General features: G+C 44.3%; 1 protein-coding gene across 4 annotated transcripts; it reads left to right on the top strand.

Annotated features, from left to right (window-relative positions):
• Window positions 1-27: 27 nt before the first annotated feature.
• med25 (mediator complex subunit 25) lies at window positions 28-27,459 on the top strand. 4 transcript variants are annotated; one of them, XM_060902256.1, is made up of 20 exons: window positions 28-194; window positions 1,634-1,775; window positions 2,011-2,056; window positions 2,138-2,262; window positions 2,360-2,458; window positions 3,868-3,988; window positions 4,075-4,231; window positions 4,327-4,460; window positions 4,575-4,653; window positions 4,985-5,259; window positions 8,477-8,578; window positions 10,879-10,964; window positions 17,446-17,503; window positions 18,872-18,979; window positions 19,808-19,981; window positions 20,090-20,197; window positions 20,432-20,503; window positions 21,950-22,117; window positions 24,043-24,157; window positions 27,055-27,459. In XM_060902256.1, exons 2-20 carry the CDS (start codon window positions 1,639-1,641, stop codon window positions 27,159-27,161), a joined length of 2,271 nt encoding a protein of 756 aa, XP_060758239.1. In that variant the 5' UTR covers window positions 28-194; window positions 1,634-1,638; the 3' UTR covers window positions 27,162-27,459. The 4 variants fall into 4 exon arrangements, with proteins under 4 accessions (XP_060758239.1, XP_060758237.1, XP_060758240.1 ...); XM_060902254.1 differs by having other exon boundaries at window positions 24,040-24,157; XM_060902255.1 differs by lacking the exon at window positions 28-194 and adding an exon at window positions 361-492 and having other exon boundaries at window positions 24,040-24,157.
• Window positions 27,460-27,696: the final 237 nt, after the last annotated feature.

The following is a 27,696-nucleotide window of genomic DNA, read 5'->3' as shown; positions in this document are numbered from 1 at the left end:
GCCTTTTTTTTTTTCACTTCCCTTCATTCCACTCCACTCCAGACCGCAGTGTCGATAACCGAGTTCCTAATCGAAACGTTTTGTTGCTTTTCTGGTTTTTCATCATCGAATATTTCCAAAATGACACGATTTTGAGTGCCAGGATTTGTTTAATCCCAATTTTTTTTCTCGTGTGGTGTCATTATTACCACTCGGTAAGTTAATGAATAAATATTAGCTGTAAGTTTTGGTATTCTATTTAGCTAAAACACGCTAGCTTGTAGGCTGTATCCTGATTAGCATGTTTCCCCCTATGTAGGCGCACTTACATCCGGGTATGACTGAGCAGCTTTAAGACTCGACGTAGTGCCCTTTGTGTGCAATGTGGAGCCATTTGTGATGCGGTTGTGCCATGTTGAATTGATTTGGGTGGAATCATAGCTGATCTTAAAAAAAATAAAAAATAGTGCTATACAGCTTCACTAATTAATTTTAATTCTACACCGAATGATGGTGAGTTAATGTTAGCATTTGTAGCTAATCCTATTCTCCTTTATTGTGGATATTATTTGATTCTGTTAAATGAACTATTCATTCAGAAATAAACTGTGCTTTAATGTAGTGTTAGTTAATTAACTAATTAACTAAACCATATCTGTTGTTTTTTCTTATACACTACATGGACAGTGCTAATGTAGCTAACAAATAATGGAAGCTCATGGCTAGCAGTTTAGTACAGATTGTCCTGAAGGACTCAAAGTCTGTGAGGAACCACAGAACTGAACATCTGCTGCACTGGAGGATAGATAGATAGATAGATAGATAGATAGATAGATAGATAGATAGATAGATAGATCACCCTTGGAGGTCAAAATCCAAAACTTGAGACACAAAAACCAACATCTCAGTTGATCGAATCCAAACGATTCCTCGGATCAGTCATGTAGCAGCAAGAGGTCCGACGTTTTATCGGTTCCCCATTCAGGACTTTAGTTCTCACAGTTGCCCCTTTTCCACCAAAGCAGTTCCAGGGCTGGTTCGGGGCCAGTGCTTAGTTTGGAACCGGGTTTTCTGTTTCCACTGACAAAGAACTGGCTCTGGGGCCAGAAAAACCAGTTCCAGGCTAGCACCAACTCTCTGCTGGGCCAGAGGAAAGAACCGCTTACGTCAGCAGGGGGGCGGAGTTGTTAAGACCAATAACAAGACCGTGAAAGATCGCCATTTTCAAGCGACGAGAGGCAGCAGCTGTACAAACGCGAAGTCATTTATTATTATTATTATTGTTGCTGCTGCTTCTTCCATGCTGTTTTTGCTTCGATATTCGCGCCAAGGTTTATGCAAACGTAACTGACGTATACAGCGACGTAATGACGTGTCTTCCCTTAGCACCGCGAGCTATGGAAAAGCAAACTGGTTCTCAGCTGGCTCGCAAGTTGAACGAGTTGTGAACCAGCACCGGCCCCGAACCAGCCCTGGAACTGATTTGGTGGAAAAGGGGTATGATTGATTGAATGCTGGACAGGCCACGCCCATGAGACACAAACTACAAGCGACGAGTGTTCATTTGTTTAGGATCTATATCTACATCTGGGTTTGTGTCAAGCTGTGTTGTGACAATTTCTGAATTGAATTGAATTGAACCCTTCGTTCCCAGCACTCATGGTGACCCTCATGGACTCTGTGCCCAAACCGGGCGCCTCCCAGGTCTCTGACGTCGTGTTCGTCATCGAGGGCACAGCCAATCTCGGGCCGTACTTCGAATCCCTGCGCAAGAACTACATCTTGCCAGCGATCGAGTAAGTCCAGTGAATTAAACAAGGCTTGTTAAAGTAAGGAATAAAACGCTATGCAGCGTGCCGTTATGGAGAATTAATCAACGATGCCATGGTGTGATACGGCCCAAACATCAGCATTACCTTTACCACTCCAGAAGTTGATTATTTTCCTATAACAGCACATCTTGTAGTGGTTTATTCTTCTTATGCTACAGCAATTTACCAATAATGAGGCAACCTGATTTCATGACTGCAGGTATTTTAACGGAGGTCCGCCCGCCGAAACGGACTTCGGAGGAGACGTGAGTCGGTGCACGTCATTTCTGTTACTCTGAGTAAATTGTGTTTGGAGGATACTGAGTGAGAACCTTTCTCTTTGACAGTATGGAGGGACGCAGTACGGGCTGGTCGTCTTCAACACGGTGGACTGCGCTCCTGAGTCTTACGTCCAGTGTCACGCCCCTACAAGCTCCGCCTTTGAGTTCGTGTCATGGATCGACAGCATTCAGTAAGTCCTTCATCTGTTTTAACGCTAGATATGATGCTTTCATGAATGCTAAACGTCAGAACACGATCTGCATATGTTCTTGGTTCTGTGTTGTCAGGTTTATGGGAGGAGGAGCCGAGAGCTGCAGCCTCATCGCCGAGGGTCTCTCCGTCGCGCTGCAGCTGTTCGACGACTTTAAGAAAATGAGGGAGCAAATGTGAGCGTTTTATTTATATTTTATTGATTTTAATTCGTGTACATTCAGGGAAGCACATTGAAAGCAAGTCTCAGTACCAGAGGCGTGGCCTCTGTGAGTTGGTCTAAGTGAAGAGGGTGTGGCTTCTGTAACTGAGTCTCAGTGAATTGGGTGTGTCCTCTTTATTCATCAGTACTTTTGAAGGTTTACTAAAACAAAGTGCGACCTCTTTGACCAAAGTCTCAGTGAAGAGGCCTGTGCTCATCAAAATTAATGAAGGAGGTTGAAGGAGGTGTGGTTTCTGTGTCTTACAAAAAGTATCTTTTGTCTTTATAAGTTACATTAAAGGAGGTGTGGCCTCTGTGCCGCAGACCCTGTAGGAGGAAGAGGCGTGGCTTGTGCGTCTTAGCCCCTGTTAAAGGAGGCAGCGTAGTCTGTGCACCTTAGCCCCTGTAGGAGGAAGCATGGCCGCTGCGTCTTAGCCCCCATTAGAGGAGGAGGAGGCGTGGCCTCTGCGTCTTAGCCCCCATTAGAGGAGGAGGAGGCGTGGCCTCTGCGTCTTAGCCCCCATTAGAGGAGGAGGAGGCGTGGCCTCTGCGTCTTAGCCCCCATTAGAGGAGGAGGAGGCGTGGCCTCTGCGTCTTAGCCCCCGTTAGAGGAGGAGGAGGCGTGGCCTCTGCGTCTTAGCCCCCGTTGGAGGAGGCGTGGCCTCTGCGTCTTAGCCCCCGTTAGAGGAGGAGGAGGCGTGGCCTCTGCGTCTTAGCCCCCGTTAGAGGAGGAGGAGGCGTGGCCTCTGCGTCTTAGCCCCCGTTAGAGGAGGAGGAGGCGTGGCCTCTGCGTCTTAGCCCCCGTTAGAGGAGGAGGAGGCGTGGCCTCTGCGTCTTAGCCCCCGTTAGAGGAGGAGGAGGCGTGGCCTCTGCGTCTTAGCCCCCGTTAGAGGAGGAGGCGTGGCCTCTGCGTCTTAGCCCCCGTTAGAGGAGGAGGCGTGGCCTCTGCGTCTTAGCCCCCGTTAGAGGAGGAGGCGTGGCCTCTGCGTCTTAGCCCCCGTTAGAGGAGGAGGCATGGCCTCTGCGTCTTAGCCCCCGTTAGAGGAGGAGGCGTGGCCTCTGCGTCTTAGCCCCCGTTAGAGGAGGAGGCGTGGCCTCTGCGTCTTAGCCCCCGTTAGAGGAGGAGGCGTGGCCTCTGCGTCTTAGCCCCCGTTAGAGGAGGAGTGCAGTCTCTGCTCACCATTCTCAGTAAGTAGGGTCTAACTCCTGTCAGGCTCAGTGAAGGGGTGTGTCCTCTGCCCCTTAGTCCCAGTAGAGGAGGCGTGGCCTCTGCAACTGTCAGTCACATTAAAGGAGGTGTGAATTTGCAGAACGCTGTAAAAAGCCCTGCTCGTTTGTTCTGTAGCCGTACTGATTAATTCTCCCACTGCTCGTGTTTCCCAGCGGTCAGACTCACAAGGTGTGTGTGCTGCTGTGTAACTCTCCCCCGTACCTGCTGCCCGCCGTCGAGAGCGTCAGTTACACGGGCTGCACCACAGACAGCCTGGTGCAGATCATCCGAGACGTGAGTCACTGCAGGAACGCACTTTAAAGAGCTGCACTGAGGCTTAACGTGGGCTTTGAACACAGAACCTGCTCTTTCCATTGCAGAGAGGAATCCATTTCTCTGTGGTCGCCCCGCGGAAGCTTCCTGCTCTCCGAGCCCTGTATGACAGAGCGTCGCCTATCGGAGCACCCGAGGCATCACACCCGGACTACAGCCAGGACCCGTTTCACATGGTGCTGATCCGCGGCATCACGCTCCCAGGTAACACACCGCGCCACTAATGATCTGTGTGTGCTGTGACCAATATGGGGCGCTGTGTGTTTTAATGTTTGTAATGTGTGTGTGTGTGTGTGCAGTCGCTCCTGGAGGCGGCTCTGGCCCTGTTTCTCTCAAACCCGTTCTGCCCTCGCAGTCCCTGTCTGTCAATCCGTCTCCCATCTGCTCCGCCTCCCAGCCTCCTCCTCCAATCAGCACCACTCACACGTACCCGGTAACTGAGCTCACAAAATATAGCAGTTCAAATCTGGATTTGTGAAATATCTGCATGAAGACAGACACATTCAGTCTCTCTCTCTGTGTCTTTCTCTCGTCCTCGGTTTCTCAGCCTCCCTCTCAGACTCTGAACGCGGCGGCGGCTGCAGCAGCGATGGCTGTGGAAGCCGCCAGCAGTCAGAAGAATCGCTGTGAGTTCATTCCCACCGTCTCTTTACACACCTGATACCAAGTAATACTACACGAGCCTCGTAAGCCTCGTCTCCGTTGTGACGCTAATGAACAGATGACACGAAATGACGGCGATCTGGAAGCGTACACCATCTGACTACAAACTAGGCCACACGATATCACGATGCTCCCACCACCGTGCTTCTCAGGGTGTCGGGTTTTACATCAAATTTATAGTTTAATTTTGGTTTTATCAGAACAGAGAACCTTGTTCAAGTATCAACAATGATCGCATCATTTCCTTCATGCAGCGATAGTTGATATATAAATTTTTTTTTTCCCCTTCTTTAGTCCCAGGAATGATGAACAGCGGGCCCCCCTTCAGTACTCAGCCCGCCCTACCGTCAGTCAAATTACCCCCCGCTAGCCAGCCCAGCCTAGCTACGGTCACCACAGTGTCCACACCCATGTTACCACAGCAAACAGCCCCGCCTCCGGTCCCACAGCAGCCCCAGCCACAGGTCCTGCCTCCCGGGCAGCCAACAGCCAATCAGCAGCCGCCTCAGGCTCTACAGCCGCAGCCTCCGGCCAATCCGCAGGCACCGCCGTCCTCTCAGCCCGGCATGGTAAGGCAATACACAGTTAATAAAGAGGCAGTCATGGGCCTCGGGCCAGAGCGAGTGCAAGTCAGAGGGGTTTTTTTTTTTTTGGAAGAACACCGAGCCGGGATGTCCGCCAGGGCATGGAAGTTCTCCTGGGATTGCGAGCAGGAACGCATTAGTTTCTCTGACAATATGCACTTGTAGTTTTTCTTCCAGAACAATTTGTTACAAGAGAACGCAATGTGTGCGTGCGCGCGTGCACACACACACACACACACACACTCCCTTTTGTATATTAATGCTCTGAAGAGAGGATAAATATCTTTACACTTGGACTGTAGACGAGGAATTTCCGGAAAATTAAGCGCAAATTAACTTTTTCTAATGATGTTTCCATTCACTGATTTATTTATTTATTTATAAACCTTTGAACCTGTAAAGAAACACAAGATGGTACATGCATAAAAGAGGAGGTGATAAAGTTGAGTGCAAAAGTTTGCGCATCCCACTTCCTTCGATTGCTGGATCATGAAAATGTATAAGTTTTCCGGTTAAACGTGGACGGGGCGAATATCACATCCTCCGTCAGCAGGTCTGTTTGTTTACGCTCTCCTAATTAATTGGTTTGAGTGTTCCTCATTAAGGGAGTCTAATGATTTAAATCCAAGTGCTTGAAATGTGAAGAGATTTGCATAGATTTTTAAATATCTTAAACCTGAAAAAGACGGCTGAAATGAAAATCTCATATTTCGAGCGCATTCGGAAACTTAAATCTGTCGAGCTTCACATCGGGGGGGCGCGTTCATTGGTTTAAAGTGCAAACTTCTGCACTCTGGTGTCAATAAAAAATAAAAGTGAGATGGTGTTTTTGTGTGTTATATCGAGTGAGTTGGATTGAAACACAGCTTCGTTTAGAAAGCTTCTTTAAAGGCCATCGGCAACGGTCGGAGGTGAAATGTAGAATATCAACTTTATTGTCTAGAAGAACGACCCAAAAAGCGAATTCAATCTTCCTGGTGTCTAATTTGAACCCTAAAATTTTAATAAAACGGTTAAAATACTGTTTTGCCCAATTTACGAAGGTTTGTTTACATCTCACTTATGCGCACTTTCACCGCCAGGGGACCGTCGTCGTGATGTCATTTAAGCCAAACAGACCGGGAGCAGCTCTGTGTTTACTTGTGAACCGAGCATACGTGTACGGACTTTGGTCGTGAGAGGTTGTGTAAAATGTCTGAAAGCGATTTTGAAGTAGGAACTCTCCAAATTGAATACTGAGAGGTGAAACCGTATCTGTATGACCCTATGGCCGTTGCGAAGCAATCGGTGAATGTGGCTCACTGGTTTGACCGCGCGGCCTCGGAATCGGACAGCGACTCGGCCGACTCTGATCGCGGTGACCCCGGACCTCAACAAGACTCGCGCCCAAACGATTTATCCTGGTAGTTACGATAAATTCCTACTTTCGTCGTAATACTAAATAAGAGCCCTTTTGAAGAATAATTAAACCGCCTCCCTAGTGGATATAGGGAACGATTACTGGACAGCGCGCCGGTAGGCCACATTAACCTGCCATCCGCGGCATTATACCATTTATAGCCGACTCTAAGTGAGGAAATATCCCTTTGTCTCATTTCCACGATGATTGTACAGGATCCCTCAGGATTCTTGACTTGTCAATTACAAGCAAAAGTAAAAATGTTTCCCTCCAATCTTCTCCTTTTTGCTTCAGCGTTGCTGCTCCGTTTCTTCTTTGACTGCTTGATTTTGTTTCATGTGTACAATCCACTCTCTCTGCCTCGTCTCCTCTTCTGGAAAAAGCCAACCCTCTCGCTCCGCCTCTTCTCCTTTTTTGGAAAAAGAGGGCGGCACGGTGGTGTAGTGGTTAGCGCTGTGGCCTCACAGCAAGAAGGTCTGGGTTCGAGCCCCGTGGCCGGCGAGGGCCTTTCTGTGTGGAGTTTGCATGTTCTCCCCGTGTCCGCGTGGGTTTCCTCCGGGTGCTCCGGTTTCCCCCACAGTCCAAAGACATGCAGGTTAGGTTGACGTGGGGCGGCCTTGGGCTGAGGTGCCCTTGAGCGCGGCACCGAACCCCTGACTGCTCCCCGGGCGCTGTGTGTGTGTGTGTGTGTGTGTGTGTGTTCACTGCTTCAGATGGGTTAAATGCACAGGATGAATTTCACTGTGCTTGAAGTGTGCATGTGACAAATAAAGGTTTCTTCTAAAAATTTCTTCTTCTAAAAAAGCCAACCCACTCGCTCCGCCTCTTCTCCTCTCTCGGTAAAAGGTAAAAGCTTCTTCCTGAACCGGTCCCGTTGTTACAGTTCACTGCACAACAATAAGGCATGGGGGTTTCTTTGGAAATTCCTGAACGCACGTCTGCACTCAAGCTGAACGGCAATGTAAGTAAACGGAAGCGGACTCAACTCAAGCGGTTTGTTTGGCTTAAATGACATCACACTCTGAGTGGTCACGGAAATAGCCGAACAGAGATTCGCCGCAATCCGCGCTAACTTATTTTAATTATTACTTATTAACAATACTTCTTGGAACCAGAAGAAAATTACAGAGGGTTTTTTAACATATAAAGTTTCAAATGTGCATAAAATTAAAACCGTTGCCTATGAGCTTTAAAACGTCGGAGAGAAGCGCTTAATGTTGTCTGATTATTGACAGTTTCTTCATAATAATAATAATTTAGCATATTTTACACTAAAAAAAATGACAAAAGCAAAAGGTAAATAAGATAATAAATACACATTCAACAAATGGCAGCAGTAAAATAAAATAACAATTTAAAATATAATATTGATAGTTGTGTGTAGAATGTTACAATCATAAACACAAGTTAAAAGTAATAATTTAAGAAAAACTGCCATAAATAATTAGATAATAAAATACAGTGCATAACAGCAGTATAGCAAAACAAAAAATAAAATTAATTAGAAATAGTGATGCCAGTAAACATCAGGATATGTGTATTTTTATATTAATTTATCTATTATTATTATTATTAGTAGTAGTAGTAGTAGTATTTTTTTTAATATATTTTTATTTTATTTTTTAATCAGTGATTGGCGCCTGGAATATGAAATCTGTGGAATTTTCCTGGGAATTTTAGGACTTTTTAGATTAAGAGTCATATAATGATATAAAGGAAGAATCAATAAATATGTTTCTATGACACAGTGATTAGATCACATCTCTTCACTTTGCTGATCATCTTCTCTCCCGTGTGTTTCAGCCCGGAGTTTCTGCGCCACCGCCCGGCGCGAATCCCATCACTGGGCAGCAAGGCGTTCCTAATAAAGTGGTGGCCTGGAGTGGAGTTCTGGAATGGCAGGAGGTGTGTGTGTGTTTACAGTGTTTAGCTTTGAGTCTGTGAAGTGGTGCACTCAAACATTTAGCAGCTCAAATCGATGGGATGGAGCTCAGGTAACGACTCGCCTACAACAGGTCACCGGCTGTCTGAACGCGTCAGTGATAAACGGTGTGAGAGCAACACACTCGACTCATCCGCTACCCGTTATACTGGATATAATCACCCACATCATCCATCAGGGAGAAACGCGGGTCCTGATTTCACACACTGATTTTCTTTACATTGATGCAACAGGGCAAAAATAAAGCCGGGGTGCCAATACTTTAATATCTGAAAAATAAACTTGGGGTTGATGGTGTGATGGAAATAATGAGTGTAATATTATGTAGTATTATAAAGTGGCTGGTGTGTGTGTGTGTGTGTGTGAACACGTATTCAAAACTAAAAATAAATGACTCTGAGCATAAATTGCTGTTGATTTAAAGAAACGATTTAACCCTCGTTTATACAGTTTAATTTCCCGTTCAGAGTCTTTATTTATTTATTTATTTATTTTTTCCCGTCCTAAACTGTGTCGTTACATGACAGTAAATGTAACTGCTCACTTTCTAAATCATGACTGAAATTTTTTTGGTTGTTCGGATACTTTCTTGTGTTTAATCCTTATCATGGAAATCGTGATTTTTGTATTTTTTTAAATTGTTGTTTTTAAAAATAAACTGTGTGTGTATATACCGTAGCGCCACAGGGACCGCCCACGCTTTTTGTTCCTCTTCAACATCTTTGGTTCTGGAAGTAAATTTCTCATTTGTGTTTGTTTCCTGTTTGATATTAACGATATGTCATAACGAGTGCAGTAATCACTTTTATTTAAAATAATTCACTTCAGTATTTTTTTTTTTAATCGTTAACCCTGAGCTCTGTTACAGGTCCGTCTGAAATCATAATGGTTTAGCGCTGGACTCCTTTTCGACGGTTCGGAGGGGAGTTAAAATGTCACCGGAGTCACACTTAAAATTTATTCAAAAGATAACTTTCAAATCTTTCAAAGTCTTCTGTATGAAACCGTTTTGGGGCGGAACTTTGTACAAGTTCCTGTTATGATGTCATGGACCAATCATTTCTGAGCTTGGATCAACATCTGTATGGGATACAAAAACTGTCCTCAGTCAGCTAGCTAGGAAACTTGGCAAAAACTAGTGATGAGCAAAATCTGTTGTCATGGCAACGTTGAAAAATTCGAACACATTGGTCTCAACTTCCGTTAAATGCGTGAGAAAATGAGGACGTAAATCAGAGTGAAAACATGGGACTGAAGTGAGCTAGCTCAGGGATTAGATATAGACCCCGCCCCGTCTCATTTTCTCCTTGCTAATTTGCATATTCATGTATATTCATACAACTTGACATTTTTAGAGGAGGTGAATGTTTTGAAGTTTTTTTTTTTTTGTAAAAACGATGTGGAAATCGAACTTTAAATTATTATTAATTGATAGATTTATACTCCATGAAGGACTTGATAATCATCACTGCTCAAAAACCAAAATTAAAAAAAAAAGTCAAATAAATTAACTGTGGGTTCATTTGGTATTATTATGGGATGTTGTCATAGTAACTCATCAGACACTTTAATGGTAACATTATTAAACACAACCTGGTTATTCTTAGTGTTTTTTTTCTGTTATTTATTTTATTTTAATAATTCTTGTACTGATGATGATGTTGAAGCGCTTACCTGAGACTCAGGTTCACAGATTTGCTAATAAAGCTCTGCGACTCTGTTTACGTTACCTGTCAATAAGATTGATTGATTGATTTGATTGAGGAGTGGGTTTGTGGGATTGATTGACAGCTGCGTGTATCGCACACTGACTCTCTCAGATTAGGACATTTCATTAGTTGTGTGTGTGGAGGGAAATATCTCCATACTGATTTTATTACACACGATGCACGTCTGGAAAGCGTAAACGGCCCCAGAGAGCTTCATCAGCGCTCTTTATCTGGCGTCTGGTCAATAATTTAATGTGGCGTTGCTAAGAGAGCAGAGATGATGCTGTGGGAGAAGGTGTTCTCGGTGATGCGTTCCTCCTGATGTGTGTGAAAGTTCATGCTGAGACCATTAGGCTTCTCTTGATTGGTCATTGATCCGCCATTAATTTGTTATCGACGCGGGAGGAGTGAGGTGTGTGTGTGTGTGTGTGTTGCCCAGCAGATCGTGTTGTATTGGAGTGTGTGTGTGTGAGATGTCTGTCTTACCCTGAGCTTCACCATCAGTCCGTGTTACTGAGACGTGTGTGTGTGTGTGTGTGTGTGTTTTTGAACAGAAACCCAAAGCCTCCTCCATTGACTCCAACACCAAACTGACTCGCTCACTGCCCTGCCAAGTGCAAGTCAACCAGGGAGAGAACCTGTGAGTACTGAGCTCAGCTCCCATCACACACTGCTCTTCTGCTTACACACACGGCATATACGCTTACGTCATCGCAGCACATGATCACGTACATTATACACTCTCATAGAAGAAACACAAAGAGTTAAATTCCAAAACGCAATACAAGTTTAAGTTTTTACGTTTCTTTAAATGTCGTGTTTATTTAAATTAATAGATCAGGACATGAACCTACATGACGTTATTCTTTAATATGGTGATGTGTGTGAGCCAGAGGGCATGGGGTCATTTATTTTAGGGCATTATGGTGATTTATTGCCGTCTCAATACGTACTTTCACTTTATTTTATTTTATTTTTAAAGAAAAACAAATCTCGGGAAAACATCCTCAGGTACACAATGTCGTTTTCCTTTGTCGTATTTTTCTTTTAATTAATTTGATCTTATTTTTTAAGCAAATAGAGGCTTTTCAGGGCTCTGTAAAATCATACACTGATGTAGATTATTATACTGTACACCAGGGGTCACCAAACTACGGCCCGCGGGCCAGATCCGGCCCGCCACCCCCCTTTGACCGGCCCCCCAGCCCCTCTGCCCCCCATCACTTGAACCGGCCCTATGAGGCAATCCCCCAAAAGTGGTCATGGCCTATTTTTTTAAATTGCTTTTTGGCAAATAATAACATGTCTGCATCTTGTATTTTGTTGATTTTATCAATTAAATTGATATTTAGTTATAAAATGAACTATTCATATTTTCCGAATTTTCGTCATATGCTCGCAATCAAGCAGTGACAGGCAGCGCATGCGCAGAGAACTGTCAGTGTTCAGGACAGCAAAATGGCTAGCGGTCAGCGAAAAGCTGACAGAGAGTGCAGAGTTTTTAAAGAACAGTGGACCACCGATTATTTTTTCGTTCAGTGTAAGCAGGGTTCGAATTATAAATTTGACCCTATGGGGGTCTCTATTTAAAAAAAAAAAAAAAAAAAAGCAATGCATACTCGCTCTCCTGGACCAGCGCACTTTTGCGCACTGCAGTGCACAGCTTTCACACACAGGCGCGCGCATGCACGCACGCACACACACACGGTGTTGCATATATATATATATATATATATATATTTGTTAAACAAAGGAAGATCGTTGTGAGATAGAGGACAAGTCTTCTTCGGACTTAACTTCACATTCGATTTCGCAGGCTGCAAATTTCAGTTTGCGCGCATAGTGGTGTGGTGGTGAAGTACAGCCGTACATGTTGCGGTTTAATAACACGTTCAATACAAAGTTATGGCTGCATGGTGATCGGAAATGAAATGAGTTTTATTTATATTTATATGGTGATATAGGCTGTTCAAGCTTATTATGGTGATATATGACGTATTTGAGAGACTTCCACAGAAAATTAAGTTTGCTTCTTTCATGGGAGCCTGAGGGAATGGGAGCTCAGCTCCCATTGGCTCCCACGTAATTCGAACTATGAGTGTAAGGACCGTGCAGTTTGTCTTGTATGTAAAGAAAGTGTGCCGGTTTTCAAAGAATATAATCTGCGTCGTTACTATGAAACCCGCCACAAAGAGTATGCTAGTTTGCGAGGGCAAACAAGAGAAGACAGGATTCGGAGGATGAAATGCGGACTGGCTGCACAACAGAATGTATTCCTTCACCAAACCCAGATCAACCAGGCTGCTGTCCGAGCTAGCTATAAGGTAGCTCACCTACTAGCTACCCATGGAAAGCCGTTTACTGATGGGGACTTTGTTAAAGTATGCACGCTTGCTGTGGCCGAGGAGGTGTGTCCCGACAAGAAGGATGCGCTCAACGCGGTGAGTCTCTCCGCACCTACTATGACCAGGCGAACCGAAGATTTGAGGGACAACGTGTATGACCAGCTGAATGAGAAAGCATCAGAATTCGAGTTTTTTGCTTTGGCCATGGATGAGAGCAATGACGTGCAGGACACAGCACAACTGCTGTGATCTATTGCTCATATTATTATAATTTCACTGTTTTTTAAAATGTATTTACTTTATAGGCCTATTTATTTGACCTTTATTAAGTGCTGCATACAATTATTATTAATATTATTAATAATATCAACAGGCCTACCTACAATTTATAATTTTCCACTCACCTTTGCCAGTGTCAATCACCTCAACTAGGCAGATGTTTCTTACCTTGACAGCTTTGATGTTATTTTTATTAGAAAACAAATAAATGGAATATTTGTGGTATTTCAAATTAAAACAAAGTGTGAAGACTCAATTACTACTTTTGCAAACCACTAGTAAAGATATTTGTTTATGTGCCAGGAATCAAGTGTTGATATAGTAGTGTGGGATATAGTAGTGTGGGTATAGTAGTGTGGGGATATAGTAGTGGGGATATAGTAGTGGGGATATAGTAGTGGGGGATATAGTAGTGGGGGATATAGTAGTGTGGGTATAGTAGTGGGGGTATAGTAGTGGGGGTATAGTAGTGGGGATATAGTAGTGGGGATATAGTAGTGGGGGATATAGTAGTGGGGGATATAGTAGTGGGGGTATAGTAGTGGGGATATAGTAGTGGGGGATATAGTAGTGGGGATATAGTAGTGTGGGTATAGTAGTGGGGATATAGTAGTGTGGGTATAGTAGTGGGGATATAGTAGTGGGGATATAGTAGTGGGGGATATAGTAGTGTGGGTATAGTAGTGTGGGTATAGTAGTGTGGGTATAGTAGTGGGGATATAGTAGTGTGGGTATAGTAGTGGGGATATAGTAGTGTGGGTATAGTAGTGTGGGTATAGTAGTGGGGATATAGTAGTGGGGGATATAGTAGTGTGGGTATAGTAGTGGGGATATAGTAGTGGGGATATAGTAGTGTGGGTATAGTAGTGGGGATATAGTAGTGTGGGTATAGTAGTGTGGGTATAGTAGTGGGGATATAGTAGTGGGGATATAGTAGTGGGGGATATAGTAGTGTGGGTATAGTAGTGGGGATATAGTAGTGGGGATATAGTAGTGGGGATGGCCGTGCCAGGCTAGTAATCTCTACTACACAATGAGGCCTGCTGGTGGTCATATTTGTCTGGGTCATACAATTCTATGTGATATAGCTGACCTGACCCCGGCCCCCCATCACAGTCTGGAACGACAATGTGGCCCCCAAAGAAAAAAGTTTGGTGACCCCTGCTGTACACACACACACACACACACACACACTCCACTACAACACACAACTTTTTTTTTTTATCATTTTATAATTTTTTAAATTTTGTAATTATTTACTTCACACTTACTGAAACAACTCCTACATGTGTATTATTAGGGCCCGAGCCCTACTGGGCGAAGGCCCTATTGTTCTTGTAAGAGTTCACTATTCTTCTTCTTCTTCTTCTTCTTTATTTTTCTCCGCTGTTGGGCCATTTTCGGGGCGCTTGCCATGGGCGAAAACGCGCGAAATTTGGCACCAGTTCCGAGAATTCCCACCGCTACTCAGAACCAAAAGCCCAAACTTGGCCGGGGCTCAGGGCCTCTATAGCGCCCCCTAAGTCGTTGTGATTTTGGCCTCCCGCATTAAGCTGCCTGGTTGCCTTATAGTTTGTAGTAGTGGCATGCCATTTGGTACGCATATGTATCTCACTAAGCCGGACAAAAATGTAATGCCAATGCATTAGCCACGCCCAACAGGAAGTGAGGTAATTTCACTTTTGTGCGAAATGCATGGCCACGAAGAGGGCGCAACTCCTCCTAGACCGTTCATGGGATTGTCACCAAAATTGATACACATCATCTACAGACATGGCTGACAAAAGTTACTAAATATGTTTCACGTAGGATAAACCGTTCAGAAGTTATACGTCAATCAATTTTCGCTTCAAAATTTTACATGCTTAAAAATTCATAAATCTTCTAATTGCTCTAAACTGCTCATACTTCACACGCAAATCACTCATTGGGGCTTCTGACATGTTACCCAATTTCTGTGATATTTCGCCACTGGGGGCGCTATTTTTGGGCAAAAATTCCAGTCTTTCCTCAAATTTGATCAAACCTCACGGCCACCCTCTTACTACCTCCCATGTCATGTATACCACATTTTGGGAATTTTCGTCCATGGGGGGCGCTGTTTTTGGCCGACGCAATTGCTCCAAAACGGGTTTTTGGTAAATAATTCCATAATGCTTTTCCTTCACACCACTACCCTGTGATAGTACGTTGCTGTTGTAGACCCTTATTTTTCCATCTCATAATCGCTCATGTACAGCATAGCGCCACCTACTGACATGGGAAAAACCAAAAAATTTATTCTTCAAAAAACTATATCTCATCTTCTAATTACTCAATTGTCATCAAACTTCATACGCAAACTCTTCGTAGCTCACCTGACGTTTACGCCAAATTTTGTGCTCTTTCGCCCCTGGGGGTGCTGGTTATGGCAGTAATGATATTGCAGCTTCTGATTTGTCAAGCTTGGCAAGCAAACTCTTTACAAGACCCTTATTGGGGCGCTTGCCATGGTCGACTACGCTCAAAATTTTGCCCCTTTTTCTTGGACTGCCACCGCTACTGAGATCCATTATTATTAGGCCCCGAGCACCGTACAGTGCGAGACCCTATTGTTGCCATGTGTCCAATTCTGCGCTTTGTCGCCATTGTGGGTGTACTGTCTCTTGCCGAAGAAGCTGTGGAAGGTTTTTCGCGGGGACGCATGCCCCCACCCCCCTTGGCAGCTGGCGTGAGGGCCCGTCGAGGCCGCTTGCGGCTTTAATTATTATTATTATTATTATTATTATTATTATTCTATAAACAAATCAAGAGTTTCCTTCCAAAATGCTACACTTTCTTTATTTGTTTATTATTTAAATATAAATTAGGCACACTCCTATACTTTTTATAATTATTTATTTTAAATGTTTTTAATTAACACGTGGGGACATAAATTATCCAATTATAATAAATTACTAGATTAATGTTTTTATACATATTTTAAAAATAAAAACAAAGCACCTAATTTAATTTTGAATTAAAGTGTGTGTGTGTGTGTGTGTGTGTATTTTATATATTTTATATACACACACACATATAACACACACACGTTGCGACACTTAAATCATGGTGTAGTTTATATTCTAGATATCACTCACTGTTTTTATTTGGACTGAAACACAAGCAGATGGAGAAGTTCTTTTTAAATTGGTTAAAAAAAAATCATGTGGGGACACAAATTTACATAAATAGTAGGTTTTGTTTTTTTTTTTAATCCCCTGCTGGCCGAAAGGCCCGAAGGGGGATTATTACCCCTTTTCCACCAAATCAGTTCCAGGGCTGGTTCGGGGCCAGTGCCGGTGCTGGTTCACAACTCGTTCAACTTGCGAGCCAGCTGAGAACCAGTTTGCTTTTCCATAGCTCGCGGTGCTAAGAGAAGACACGTCATTACGTCCTGTATACGTCAGTTATGTCATTGTATACGTCATTACGTCGCTGTATACGTCAGTTACGTCGCTACGTTTGCATAAACCTTGGCGCAAATATCGAAGCAAAAACAACATGGAAGCAGCAGCAGCAACAATAATAATAATAATAATAATGGATGACTTTGTGTTTGTACAGCTGCTGCTTCTCGTCGCTTAAAAAAATGGCGATCTTTCGCGGCCTTGTTATTGTTGTTGGTCTTAACAACTCCCCCACCCCCACCCCGCCGCCGCCCCCCGGCTGACGTAAGCGGTTCTTTCCTCTGGCCCAGCAGAGAGTTGGTGCTAGCCTGGAACCGGTTTTTCTGGCCCCAGAGCCAGTTCTTTGTCAGTGGAAACAGAAAACCCGGTTCCAAACTAAGCACTGGCCCCGAACCAGCCCTGGAACTGCTTTGGTGGAAAAGGGGCATGAGTCGTGCCGATGTCCATCTGTCTATCCGTCCCAGGAAGGGTACTCGCCTTCTCAAATCAACTCCTCTCTCAATTTGTGGAGGAATTTCACCAAACTTGGCAAAAGGCTTTATGTGACACTCGTACGCATATTGAAATTTCATTTAATTTGGGCAGATTTTACCAGAGTTATTCCTTTGATTATTAACAAACTTTGGCAATTTCATCAAGGTGTGCTTGCTTTTTACCAGTCACATTTTACCAGAGTTACGGCCCAGTTGCCAGCGGGGGACATTGTGTTCTCCGAGCGCTCTTGTTTTTTAATAAAAACAAAATATTGTTATTTCTGCAGTGAAAAAAACCTGATTAACAGTTTTTGGAATGTTTTAAGACCAATAATAATGATTCAAATAAAATAATAATTTCATGAAATAAATAGATTCTACATTTAAATCAGCAGTTCTCAGGCTAATCGCGCCAAGTCGTCTGTAAGTTTTTTTTTAATTTTTAAATGATGTTAATGTATTAAAAGTAAAAAAGTGGGATGTGAATAAACAGAAAATAAGAGTATGTTTTACTGAGAGTGTGTTAGTATTGATGATGTCATCAGGTCACACGTTACAGTTTACTCGTGTTTAATTTGTGTATTTTGTGATTACAGGAACACGGAGCACTGGCCTCAGAAACTGATCATGCAGCTCATCCCTCAGCAGCTCCTGGTGAGTGTCCGGAGACGACGGCAGCAGGAAAGCGTCCCGCTCTGCGTGATGCAGCCGTTCAGGGTTCCTTGTGTTGAAACGGAGTTGTTTGTAGCAGGTGGATTTTGGACATCAGGACCGTCCTGGTTATGAGCGTGTGTATTTTACTGGATTGTAATAAATCATAGGCGTGTGAGATGTTCCTCGAGTCTAACGTTCTTCGCGTCATGATTTGAATTTTCCTGCAATACTTTTGGAAAAAAATTAAGTGAGAATTTTATTACCAAAGAAATGGAACATTTTATTTCCTTTATCAACTGAAATATTAATTTAATTGATTCGTATCATCATAAACTCATATCATGATTTATCATCACACGATATATCGCTACACGCCTCGCTCTGATGGAGCCGGTGGATCACATGACTGCGTTTATGCAGTGCAGATTTTTTTCCTCGTAAAATAAAAATATATGCAGCAGCTTTTCCACCAAATTGAAACATTTCTTTCGCATGAAGTCCAGACAGAAAGCTGCCAACGATGCCCTCGTGTTCGCTGGGTTTGGCTCATCGAGGCGTTTTTCAGGAAAGATGGACTGACTCGGAGGTTCCAGTAGCCAAATTCCGTTTCGCAGCAGCTCTAATTGTGCAGTTAGGAGTTTAAAACGAGTGTGAAATATTCCTTTAATTATCTCTCCATCCCCGTTAGAGACCTCTGATTTGCGGCCGTTGTTTTCTTTATAATTGAGCCTCATCGTCGGTTCCTCGTAGAGCCTTTAACGCAAAACAAAACATTTATTCTCGTTATGTTCGTGTGCTTGAACACACACTCATTAACATTAATATCATTATTAATAATAAAATATACCAGATCTTATTGCGTGCTCCCCCCCCCACCCTTCTGTATTAAGAGAATTGAACAGGGGCGTGTGGGCGGAGCTAGAAGCAGTGCAGATCACCTATTGGTCAAATGCTGTAATCATGGACTCCTCATTACTCTGAGAGTTTAAGACTTGTTAAATTTAGATTAAAATTATAACATGATGTATAGTTTTTGAGATGACGGATACAAATATCGTACTCGACAGTCTCGCTTCTACCACAAAAACAGAAGTATTGCTTCATTATGCTTGCTCTCCATCATTAATTCACACGAAAGACCTATTTTTACGTGAACTAAGCTCCTTTTTATTTTATTGATTTAAAATCAAATGAATCTGCAGCGTTGTACTAACTGTCCATCACTAGTCTCCGCCCCAAACCCCTGTAGAGAAGCTCCACCCATTTTTTTTGTGTATCGCCTGATTAGAAACGCACACAGGGACTTGATGAAAGCTCTATTATCTTATCCTGCGTTGTGTGTGTGTGTGTGTGTGTGTGTGTGTGTAGACAACTCTTGGTCCTCTGTTCAGGAACTCCCGCATGGTCCAGTTCCTGTTCACCAATAAGGATGTGGAGTCTCTGAAGGGTCTGTACCGCATCATGGTCAACGGTTTTGTGAGTATAACTACTACCCCCCCCCCCCCCCCCCGTCTTTGTGTGTTTACTGTATTTGTTTATCTGCTTTCTTTCATTTTATTTTTTACATTAATCACACCATATTAGAAAAAAATGTATGATTGATCAAAGTTTTTTGAGACTGGAGCTTCTCTCTGCATGTTTTAATTAATTAAGAGGGCGTGGCCTTGGTTTCTGCCAGTGTCTGGGAAAGGAGGTGTGGCCTCTGTGTTTGTCCTCTGTGATTTGACACTTGGGAAAGGAGGTGTGCTCTCCGAATCAGTAAAAAATAAAAAGGCGTGGCCTCTGTGCCTGTCAGTCCTAGTTAAGGAGGTGTGCTCTGAGTGTTTATTACGCTGAAGGAGGTGTGGCTTTTGTACCTGTAATTCCTAGTAAACGAGGTACGGCCATGTTTTTCAATCTCTGAAGGAGGTGTGGCCTCTTTGCTTAACAGTTCTAGTTAAGGAGGTGTGGTCTACGTGCCTGTCATTCTGAAAAATCGGGCGTGTCCACTATTTCTGTCAATCTCCATGAATGAGGTGTGGCCTCTGTATCCGTAAACATGGCATGACCACTATTTGTCAGTCTCAGTGAAGGGAAGAAGGCGTGGCCTCAGAAGGAAAACTTCCCCACTCAGGTGTCTGGAGATCTCAGAGCTGTCCACTAGAGGGGGTGGTGATGAGGGTGTGTGTGTGTGAGAAAGATGCTCTTCGGTTCATGGTGTGGACACTGAGGTCTCTGTTCTAGAGGAATGAAAAGTTATTAAACACCTCACTTTCACTTTAAAACCCCATCTGTAATAGTTACTCTCTCTGTGTGTGTGTGTAGGCGGGCTGTGTCCATTTCCCCCACAGTGCTCCGTGTGAAGTGCGCGTCCTCATGCTGCTCTACTCGTCCAAGAAGAGGATCTTCATGGGTTTGATTCCTAACGACCAGAGCGGCTTCGTTAACGGCATCCGCCAGGTCATCACTAACCACAAACAAGTGCAGCAGCACCGCACGGTGAGAGGGACACACACACACACACACACACACACACACACACACACACACACGTACGGAAGTTGTGTAGCGTTGTGTGTGTGATATCTGTGGTGTGTTTCGGCTCAGATGGGGAACGCGGCTCAGATGCAGTCCAATCAGGTTCAGCCCAATCAGAACTTCCTCAACCGGCCGCCTGGACAGATCCCCGTCACCCATGGCAACGTGCAGCCGCAGGTAACCGATCCGCAGCGGGTGGGTGGGGCTTTACCGCTGTGTCTCTCAGACTCCGCCCCGATGTCATTCCTGTCCTCTTTGTCACGCTGAAGCTGCATGATGTTCTAATGCTCTGCCTTTCCACTCACATGGTTCTCTTTCTGTGTCTTTTTCCTTTTTCCCCTTCCCTTCTTTTTCTCTGCCTGTTTCTCACCTTCCTCCCTCCCTCGCTCCTCTCCTCCACTCTCCACCCAGCCTGTGGTGGTGGGAATGGCTCCTGTTAGTCAGGTCACAATGATGGATGAGCAGCAGAGGCAGAATAACATGGTGAGACACACACACACACACACACACACTCACTGTAATGTATCCTGTTGTGTGCCAACAAGTAATACTTTAAAAAATGGTGAATAAATGTTAGATTAACACACACGCGCACACACACACACCTTAACACTGTCGAGTCCGAAGCTTTCAGCCCAGAAACCTGCCATGAGGCTGAAAGCTGGTCGCTACGGTAACGCAGTAACGTACACACAGTGAGTCAGCGAGTGAAGTGTGTTGGTGCAGACGGTGGGGTTTGGAAGATGTTGATCTTTATCCTGTTCGTGTCCCACACCGTGTTCGGAGCCTCAGTAAACTCGGTGTGCTGTTCTCCACCGTATCGAGCGTCACAGGGATTCTGGCGAGCGTCTTTATTCTCTCTGTCGTTAATTCCTCCGAGCATCGAGCTGCACCTCGCCGTCTGAAGAGCGTCATGTTTAAACACACACGGAAAACTAATGTATGCACGTTTGGGGTGAAAGTCAGGAAAGAGGAGGATTTTGTTTTCCTGGTTTTTGAACTGACTTTTTTTTTTGCTTTCCTTTTTTCATTCACTTCTTTGCTTTCTTTCATTTTCTTTTTCTGTCTTTCTTTCTTTTCCTTTGTTACGTGACGCATGTTATTTTTAAACACACTGAAATGAATTTTTTTTGTGCAAGTCAGTAGAGTAGGATTTTTACCTTTTCGTTCGTTCTGTTCCCTTGTTTCCTTTTCTTTCTCTTTTTCCTTTGTTTTTCCCTTTTTCTTTCTCTGCTTTTCCCCTTTTTTTCATTTCTTTCTGTCCTTTCCTTCCTTTTTGTTTTTTCCTTTTTTGGAGATGAGATCCAGTCCAGACACACGATGGTAGTTAAATATCTTCCTGGCAGTCCTGGGGTTTAAACTCGCAACCTTCTGATCTGTCCTCCGAAAGCGTGTGTAATATTCAGGCGTAACGTCCGCTGTGTTGACGTGAGCTCTGAGCTGAGCTCGTTCCTGCTCAGTGTTGTTGAGTGAAGTCTGTTCTGTGACGGAGAGCTTCAGATTTGCGTCCTGCAGTTTGTCGTTCCTTCCAGAAAACCATCCAAAATCCCGTCCAAGTGCGGCGTTAATTCAGCGGCGTTAACCAGAGAGCTGTTTAATATTTCACAACTACAGCATTTGATTTGCGGTGTGTAAATCGAATCAGGTGTTGTGCAGCCGAGTCGCGCGTTTCCACACGACAGCTGATGGAGTTTAATGACTTCGTTCCCACCAGCTCGTTAGCGAGACGATATGTACAGACTCTGTACAGAGTCCGGGGGGGGTTACGGGCTACAGGAAACACAATTCCGGTTAACGTGGGGTGCCAGTATTTTCTTTTTAGGTGTTTTTTTTCCCCTTTTTAATCCCATCCATTAAGCAGAATGATAGAACGTGTATTTTTGTGTAATTGTTATATTTCTTAAATTACTTTGATGTCCGTTTTCTCAGCTAACAATGAGAGGAGCAGTGACGGCCAATCAGCAGCCTCCGGTTACAGGCGCCCCACCCAATCAGGTAGCTCAGGGTCAAGCCCAGCCCCCTGGTGCCATGCTCCGCCTCCCCAACCCAGGAGCCAATCCACAGCTCCGTAGCCTTCTCCTGAACCAGCAGCAGCCGGTAAGTAAATGTGTGTGAGAGAGAGAGAGAGAGACAAGCAGGCAGGCAACTCATTGGGGTTACATAATGAGTGTAATCACACTGTGTGTGTGTGTGTGTTTAAATAAGCAGCAGCTGCTTTATCGTGGGAACTGTTCCTGTGAAATCACAGTTTCTTGTTTTTCTTTGAGAGGCTCCAAAAGTATATAAACAGTTGTGTTAAAATCTTCACCTTAAAATAACTTGGTTTGAGTGTATAAAGGGAAAAATGTTTTTAAAATATAAATATATCACTCTACACTGATCAGCCATAACAATAAACCCACTGACAGGTGAGGAAGTGAATAACACTGATTACCTCATTACAGTGGCACCTGTCGAGGGGTGGAGTTTATTCGGTAGCAAGAAAGAGAACAGTCAGTTCTTGAGGTTGATGTGTTGGAAGCAGGAAAAATGGGCGAGTGTAAGGATCTGAGCGACTTTGACAAATTGTGATGGTGAGGTGACTGGGTCTGAGCATCTCCAAAATGGCCCATCTTATGGGGTGTTCCCGGTATGCAGTGGTTAGTACCGAACAAAAGTGGTCCAAGGATCCAAAGGACAACCGGTGACAGGGTCATGGGTGTCGAAGGCTCATTGATTCGCGTGGGGCACGAAGGCTAGCCCGTATGGTCCAATCCCACAGAAGATCTCCTGTAGCACAAACTGCTGTAAAAGTGAATGCTGGTTCTGATAGAAAGGAGTCCGAACACACAGTGTATCACAGCTTTCTGTGTCTGGAGCTGCAGATCCGTCAGAGTGACCATACTGACCCCCTGCACACCACTGAAATACCTACAGTGGGTGTGTACACAAGCATCAGAAGGAGGAGGAGGAGGAGGAGGAGGACTGGTCTGATAAATCGGTTTCTTTTCCATCATGTGAACAGCCAGGTGTGTGTGTGTGAGTCTCTTACCTGGGGAAGACATGGCACCAGGATGCACTATGTGAAGAAGGCAAGCAGGTGGAGTCAGTGTGACGTGATGCTCTGGACAATGTTCTTCTGGGAAACCTTGGGTTCTGGTGTCCATCTGGATGTCACTTTGACACCCATCACCTACCTAAGCATTGTTGCAGACCAAGTTCACCTCTTCATGGCCTTGGTATTCCCTCTTTCAGCAGGATGATGTTCCCTGACACACTGCAGAAACTGTTCAGGAACATGATGAAGAGTTGAAGGTGGTGACTCGGCCTCCAAATCCGATCGAGTATCTGTGGGATGTGCTGGATAAACAAGTCCAGTCCGTGGAGGCTCCAACTCGGAACTTACAGAACTTAAAGGATCCACTGCAAACATCTTGGTGCCAGAGACCACAGAACACCTTCAGAGGTCTTGTAGAGTCCAGGTCTTGATGGGTCAGGAAGAGGATAGAGGGAGAAAAAAGACCCTTCTGTTGAAAATCAGAGAGAAAAGTCAGCAGGAAATCACAGCAAATCTTTCAACACTGACTACAACACGATAGCTAAGGATAGCTTCACGCTGATGATTTAACTCTTAACGCTAGCAGATTCTTTCAGTGTTCGCGACCACATGCTTGCATCCTGTCGAAGGAAAAATAATCACTCACTTTACTTGTGATGGAAAATGTTTTAGCAAATGTAACGTACAAAAAATCCAGTGTTTCATGTAATAAGGGGACAATTCTGAGACGATGTGATGCTCGTGAACAAATGAGTCGAGTTTAGCTGAATTGTATCAGTGATGAACCGAATCAGTAGTAAATCGAGACTCCCTGTCGACTCCTCAGGAAGGAGGAGATGGTGGAGGGTCACACCTTCAAGCACTTCTTGATCATTTGTTTTTCCTACAGTGAAACACAGATCTCTCCTTTGTTTAACATCGTATCGTTTAGTGTCGTGTTTTGATCATCGGTGATGTTTCCACTTCCTGTTTTCTCTCTCAGCAGAGCAGCGTGTCTCATATGCAGGGCATGCTCCCTCTGCAGGGTCTCAACCAGTCAATGGTGCACCCTCCAGGAGCCGCCGCTCAGATCCAGTCCCAGTGGAGACAGCCCATCCCAGGTGTCTATCTCACACACTCGCACACACTGTGTTTGTCCTTTTTGTTTGATGGGATAGGTTTACACCTTTTCCTCGTGTCGTTCAGTATTCATCAGGTCCTCCCTCTTTAATCCCACTAACTTACCCACAGTGCATTGCAGTTTCTTTTTCCACAACAGCAGCAAAACATCCAAAAGTCTTATTGAATCAGACCTTATTTACTAAAGATAACATTATTCATTCAGTCTGGGTTTTATTATTATTCCAACTCTACCATCTGTGCCTGACATCTGGTGCTACTTTATTTTGCTACCTTATTATTATTTTTAAAGAAATTAAATGGAAATTCCGTGTTCCATGCACTACTTTTCCATTACAGGGTGTGTAGAGGTTCTGCTTAATGGATTTGGGTAATTTCCCCGACAGCATTCATGCTAGCTGAAATGTTCTTATTGACGTTCATGATCTCTGAAATGTCCCTGTCGTCATTCATGATGGCTCAAACGTCCCCAAAGAGATTCAGGACTGCTAAAATGTCCTTATGAGCTCTTGTGATGGCAGAAATGTCACTAATAACGTTCACGATAGCTGAAATTATATTGCCATTATTTACAATACTTGAAGAGTCCCTGCCAATGTTCTCGACAGCCCAAAAGGCCCCTGCTGAAATTCCCAACCGCCAAAAGGCCCTTGCCAACATTCCCCACAGCTGAAAGGCCCCGCCAACGTTCCCCACAGCCAAAAGGCCCCCACCGAAATTCCCAACAGCTGAAATTCCCAACCGCCGAAAGATCCCCACCAACGTTCCCCACAGCCAAAAGGCCCCCACCGAAATTCCCAACAGCCAAAATTCCCAACCGCTGAAAGGTCCCCACCAACGTTCCCCACAGCCAAAAGGCCCCAGCCGACGTTTATGATAGCCAAAATATTTATCTTCATTTATATCATCTGAAATTTCACGATGTGTGAAACGTCCCTACCGATATTCACAATGGCTCAAATTTCCATACGACCATTCACGACAACTGAAATATCCCAATCATTCACAATCCCTAAAAACGTCCCGACTGATATTCCTGATACGTGTATCTTGCCTTTCATCATCGAGATGAGTTTTCCTAGTTCGCTGTTATCATTGTTTTTATAGATCTGCTTTATCTCATTAGCCGTATCCTTAGCTAGGCGTAGCTAGAGCTGTGATTAGCGCCCTCTAGTGGTATGGATTATAATTGTTTGATTTAAGTTGCTATTTACGCTTGATAAATATCTGCTGTGTACTTTTGTGAGTTTTGGTGGCTTGTAGCTCATCAGGTTTTCTAGCATTATATTAGCATCAGATCAACAGCACAAAAACATGCACGTGGTTTTCTGTCGGGATAAAGTATTTTAATGCAACAGAAATTATTGTGGCTGCGGTCGAGAATTGTTCAGCAGACAAGTCAGGCAACATCTGCCTGCTTTAACGTTAGCATAGCTGATCAGATCGGAGATGATGAGGTTGTGTCTTTCGGATGGACGCGAGTGGACCCCTGTCTGGTCACCTGGATCTCCAGCTACCTTACTGACGGGCTGCAGTACGTCAGGCTGAAGGACATCACGTCTGACACTGTGATTAGCAGCACCGGAGCACCCCAGGGCACGGTGCTGGCCCCTCTTCTCTTCACCCTGTACACTGCGGACTTCTGCTACAACTCGGAGCTGTGTCACATTCAGAAGTTCGCCGATGACACAGCCATCATTGGGTGTATCAGTGACGACAGAGAGGAGGAGTATAGGAGCCTGGTGAGGGACTTTGCTATGTGGTGCAACAGGAACCATCTGCAGCTCAACACCTCGAAGACCAAGGAGCTGGTCATTGACTTTGGGAGGTCCAGACCAAGGTCACGACCAGTTCTGATCGAGGGAGTCGAGGTGGAGGCTGTGGATTCCTACAAGTACCTCGGGCTGTGGCTGGACAGCAAGCTGGACTGGACTTGCAACACCAACCACCTGTACAGGAAGGAACAGAGCAGGCTGTACTTCCTGAGGAGGCTGCGGTCCTTTAACATCTGCAGGAAACTCCTGTGGATGTTCCATCAGTCTGTGGTCGCCAGTGTCCTGTTTTACACCGTGGTGTGCTGGGGGGGCAGCACATCCAAGAAGGACACATCCAGGCTGGACAAACTGATCAGGCGGGCCGGCTCTGTGGTCGGCATGAAGCTGGACTCTCTGGTGACGGTGGCGGAGAAGAGGTCTATGGACAAACTACTGAACATCATGGACGATGCCAGTCACCCTCTGCACACCGTCATCAGCAACCAGAGGAGCCTGTTCAGTGGCAGAATGCTCCTTCCCAAGTGCAGGACGAACAGACTCAAAAACTCCTTTGTCCCTCACGCCATCAGACTGTACAACTCCTCTCTGGGGGGGAGGAGGGAGGACAGAGGACGGGAAGGAGCAGTAGCCTCGCCTGACAATAAGCAATACCGGACAATGTGCAATATAAAGTGCAATATCTCTCCTGCCACACCCCCCCCCCCCCCCCCCACACACACACACACACACTCTTACCCTAACCCCACTTCTTCCTCTCTTCCCCATATCTTATTCTTTTATATTTGTATATGTAAATACTTAATTTATTTTAATTTATCTAGAAGTTTTTTTCTATTTCTTTTCTCTGTTTATCTGTAATGATGCTGCTGGAATCTTAATTTCCCTGAGGGAACCCGCCCAAAGGGATCAATAAAGTTTTATCTAATCTAATAATAGTTTTTTTTGTTGTTGTTGTTTTTCCTTTTAAACCATCAAATTTGCATATTTGTGACTAATCATGCATATTCATTGTCCCTGGTATTTTGAATGAATTTTCAAAGCTTACAGACGTTCCTAGAAGTCTTCTCTGCTCACTTTTTTTTTAAATCTCTCCCTCCATCCAGGTCAGATGATGATGAGCGCAGGTCCGAGGGGCGCCGTTGCTCAGAACCCCGGGATGCCTCAGGTGTCGAGCGTGATGGAGGACGAGATTCTTATGGACCTTATTTGAGGACTTTGTCTTCTTTTCCTTTTGATTTAGACGGAAGTAGTTCAGGAGGCTCGCTGTCGAGTTATTCCCATGTGTGTGTGTGTGTGTAGTAATGGTCATGTAACGGTAATGATATATAAATATATACACACATGCTTTTATTTACTGGATTATATCCAGTAAATTTAATGCTCCTTTGATTTAAATCAAGTGAATTATTCTTGTAATTTTTTTTTATGCTTTTACTTTTGCATCAGTTTTACTTTCTTAAGTTTGGCTGTGTAGTTTTAGGAAAATGAAATAAATTGGGCAAAATGAATCAGCTTTTTCGGTTTTTTGAGCTTCCTTGGAGAAGAGTGTTTCAGGAAAAAAAAAGCTGCAGTTGTGTGTGTGAGCAGAAACTGAAATAGAGTGAGCAGTAGATTTGTTTAATGGCTGTTTCTGCCAAACCATGTCACAGTGTTAATTTTAACTACTCCAATATGTCGTGGAGCCGTACAGCATCCCCTCGGTGCCAACTCCTGTTACCAGATGGCATCGTTTGGCTCTTTTTCCT

Source organism: Neoarius graeffei, chromosome 20 (genome assembly GCF_027579695.1).
Source record: "Neoarius graeffei isolate fNeoGra1 chromosome 20, fNeoGra1.pri, whole genome shotgun sequence".
In the NCBI taxonomy this organism is placed as follows: domain Eukaryota; kingdom Metazoa; phylum Chordata; class Actinopteri; order Siluriformes; family Ariidae; genus Neoarius; species Neoarius graeffei.
This window is presented reverse-complemented; position numbering and strand designations above follow the sequence as displayed.

Excerpts from the sequence above, each read along its gene's own strand:
- med25 (XM_060902254.1), top strand. The coding sequence starts at position 1,639 with ATGGTGACCCTCATGGACTCTGTGCCCAAACCGGGCGCCTCCCAGGTC. Across the intron at positions 3,989-4,074 it reads TGGTGCAGATCATCCGAGAC|AGAGGAATCCATTTCTCTGT; the intron begins GTGAGTCACTGC and ends TTTCCATTGCAG. Across the intron at positions 20,198-20,431 it reads ATGGCAACGTGCAGCCGCAG|CCTGTGGTGGTGGGAATGGC; the intron begins GTAACCGATCCG and ends CTCTCCACCCAG.